Here is a 3448-nt window from a genome sequence, read left to right on the forward strand (position 1 = left end):
TGGAACCAAACAACACTTGTTCCCCAAAAACCTACTAAAATAAAACAACAAATTTTAAAAATAATTAAAAAAGGGAAATCACTAAAACTCTTAAAAACACAGATAAAGAAGTAAAGAAATAAATTAAAAAAAGATGAGAACCTCTTCTACTATAGAGAGAACCAAGTGAAGAAGTGAAGAAGCAAGAATCCCGACAGGCCTTCACAGACTGTCCTGTCACTTTAGGTGATCATCACCCATAGAGTTTGATTTTGATGAACAGTAAATTCAAACATTAAAAGAAATACATGAATAAAATCAGAAAAAAATGGCCTAAGGACCCTCAAAGATAGTAATGAGCCCTCTATGGGATGGGTACAATTCAGTGACAACAGGTATTATCTCAAAAGAAGTGTGCAGAGTGAAAGAAGCCTCAACCAATGGGAAGATAATGTTTGATACCACTGATACATTCCAGAAAATAGGAATTTTTTGGAACAGTAGTGAAACAGTAGTGACAGAGGCAGACCTGTGGCTGCCCAGGAGGGCACTGGGGGAGGGAAGGAGGGAGAGGTCAAGGGTCATGAGGAGCCACTGGGGTTGGTCACAGGTTGTATAGCTCCTGGGAGTAGTGATGTTTTCAAGGGACCAGAAAAATGTCTAAAATTTGTCTAATTTCCTATTATAAATATGGGTGGTTTATTAGATGTGCATTATTCCTATATGGGAAAAGTTTACTTAGAATAGGCTGGAGAGAAAGGAAGCATAGGGATTCACACTGAGGAGAAGGGGGAGGAAGACACTGCTCTGGAAACTCATGGAAATGGGAAAAGGAGGATGATGGAGACACAGGTTCCCCATCAGAGGTGGGTCTATGATGACACAGCTGGACCTGCCACCTCAGCCCAGGACTTCAGTGCAGACACCCTGTGTCCCAAGTTGCAGGGAGCACAATGTTCTGTTTCCTGGACACCCTGCTAATGACTCTGAGGAATGAAGGGGAGGAGGAGCATCCACTCTCATGCAGGGCCCTGGATGCCCCTGGACCCATGAGAGAAGCTACAGCAGCAGAAGCCACAGGCCAGGCCTGAGCAGCAGCTGCCGGGGGCTCACCCTCCTGGCAGAGGAAGAAGGGGGTTCTTGTCTCACTTCCCCCTGGGCCTGGAGCACTGTGGGACCGCTCAGGCTGTTATCCCATGCTTCGCAGTAATAATCGGCCTCATCCTCAGACTGGAGACCAGTGATGGCCAGGGAGGCTGATGTGCCAGACTTGGAGCCAGAGAATCGGTCAGGGACCCCTGAGGGTCGCTGATTATTATTATAGATGAGGAGTTTGGGGGCCGTTCCTGAGAGCTGCTGGTACCAGTGTACACCATTACCTCTGATGTTGGAGCTGCTTCCAGAGCAAGAGATGGTGACACTCTGCCCGGGGGCCCCAGACGCTGAGGGTGGCTGAGTCAGCACAGACTGGGCCCAGGATCCTGGAAGTGAGAGAGACACAGACGTGGTGATTGACAGGAGATGAAAGGAGAAAAGAGGAGACAGCAGGGCCCCGTGGGCTTCCCAGGGCCCCTCTCCTGTTCCGAATCCTGTCACCTGCATAGTGAGTGAGGAGGGTGAGGACGAGAGGGAACCAGGCCATGCTGGAGATTGTCCTGAGTCCTGCCTTCTGTACCCACAGTTGAAGCTGAGCTTCCCCCAAATCTCTCCCTCTCTTCATACTCTGAGAGGGGGAGGTCCATCCATGCAAATCAGACCCCCCAGGTTTGTGACCCCACCCTGAGCCCTGGGTCAGGTTCCTTGGCTTGAGGATGGGATGTCAGAGGGTGGCAGGGGTGGAGCTGTGTGGTCCCAGAGGGTGGGGAGAACACAGTTGTGAGCCCTGAGCAGAGGACAACAGGTAAAACTGGTGGCTGGTACCACTCTTAGCAACCCATCTTCTCAGGAATGGTCCTCAAGCGCCCCCTGGTGTCCAGACCAAGGTAAAGTATTCTATGATAAGGTGACCAGAGCCTCTCATTTACACCACTGCCTTCCCTCTGTTCTGTCCACTGCCCCCTCTCTCAGGTCCAGGCCCAGTAAGGTGGCACTTGTGTCTCCTTGCTGTGACCTCATGGTGGTCTTCACGCTCTACTGGACTCCTCAGGAGTGAATCTGTCCGTGGATCTTTGGCTGTACGTTGTAGAGGACTCAGGTCGTGTCTACACAGAGTACTCTTTTGTCAGGATCAAGCCCAGAGCAGGCACCGGCCCCATGAGGAATGAAGGGGAGGAGGAGCATCCACTTTCAGGCAGGGCCCTGGATGCCCCTGGACCCATGAGAGAAGCTGTGTAGGACACCGGGTCCTCTCCTCTCATGTGGCTCCTTCCTGGTGGCCAGAGCTCTCCTTCCTCTGTGGATCCTGCAGCGCTGAGGAGAAAGGGAGCTCTTCCCTCTCGGATGCCCTGGGGAGGAATTCCCAGAGGGTTTTCTGGTAAATCCTTGTTCTCTCTCTACTTCCCCAGATTTGCAGTCATAGTCATTTGGATACTGTGACCAGGGATCTTGCCTAGGAGTCTGTACTCAAAGCACTGAATGCCCATCTGCAGCGGATCCTGGCAAATGACTCTGTAGTGTTTCACTTATGAGCAAAAAGTGCAAAGATGCTCAGTCTTTGAAGATGGGAGGAATTAAAACTTCAACTTGGTTTAACCAGCGTCTGCCCTCAGGTGAGCCTGATACGTAGCAGTTCTTCCTATCGAGCCTCCAATCTGGATTTCTAGGGGAAAATTGTGGTTCAAATTCAGTAGTGAGTGTGGTGGGGGTGGCTTAAAGATGATAGAAGTTGTTCATCTTTGATCTGTAATGACATCTAGAATCTAATAAACTAAAAACAACAAGCTTAACAAAAAACATAATTCTGTTGATCAAAGTGAATAATGAAACAGGTGATGTCTGTGACTGCATGAGTTCTGGCATCATGCACTCTGGGATCTTAATAAATATTTGTTTAGGGAATTTTAAGGGAATACAGAAAAACAGCCAGGATGGTTATGTTAATGTAAGTTGCAATACAGTAAGATTTTAAATGCTCCATTTAAACAATGCAATAGTGAAACCTAATACAAACATTTAAATAAAACCAGTCCATATATGGAACTGAAATAAAAGGTATGCTGTGTTTTGGGATCGCATTTCAAGGTGTTGTTATTTTAAATGTTCCTTTTTGTGTAAGCCATGTTCCTTTACATAATTTTTATGGTTTTAAAAATGTGTTTATTGTGTTTACATAGCACGTCAGGCATATTAAGTTTTATTTATTTTCAAGTAGAAACGAGCTATTAGATCTGGGCTTCACTTCCTGTTTTCTTCTCATTGCTTTTTGTTTGGTGATGCACAGATGGTCACAGTGAATTTTGTTTTCCTTTCCTCCCACTTTAATGAACAGGGGGTCCCTGAGGCTGAGCAGTGTCTCACATACAGGACAAGG

General features: G+C 47.4%; 1 gene segment (V, D, J or C); it reads right to left on the minus strand.

Annotated features, from left to right (window-relative positions):
- Window positions 1–1038: 1038 nt before the first annotated feature.
- On the minus strand, window positions 1039–1682 carry LOC126964066 (immunoglobulin lambda variable 1-44-like). The segment is given in 2 exon segments: window positions 1039–1460; window positions 1576–1682. Coding segments are annotated over 2 exon segments (468 nt in total).
- Window positions 1683–3448: the final 1766 nt, after the last annotated feature.

The sequence above is a fragment of the Macaca thibetana genome, chromosome 10, assembly GCF_024542745.1.
Source record: "Macaca thibetana thibetana isolate TM-01 chromosome 10, ASM2454274v1, whole genome shotgun sequence".
Classification (NCBI taxonomy): Eukaryota; Metazoa; Chordata; class Mammalia; order Primates; family Cercopithecidae; genus Macaca; species Macaca thibetana.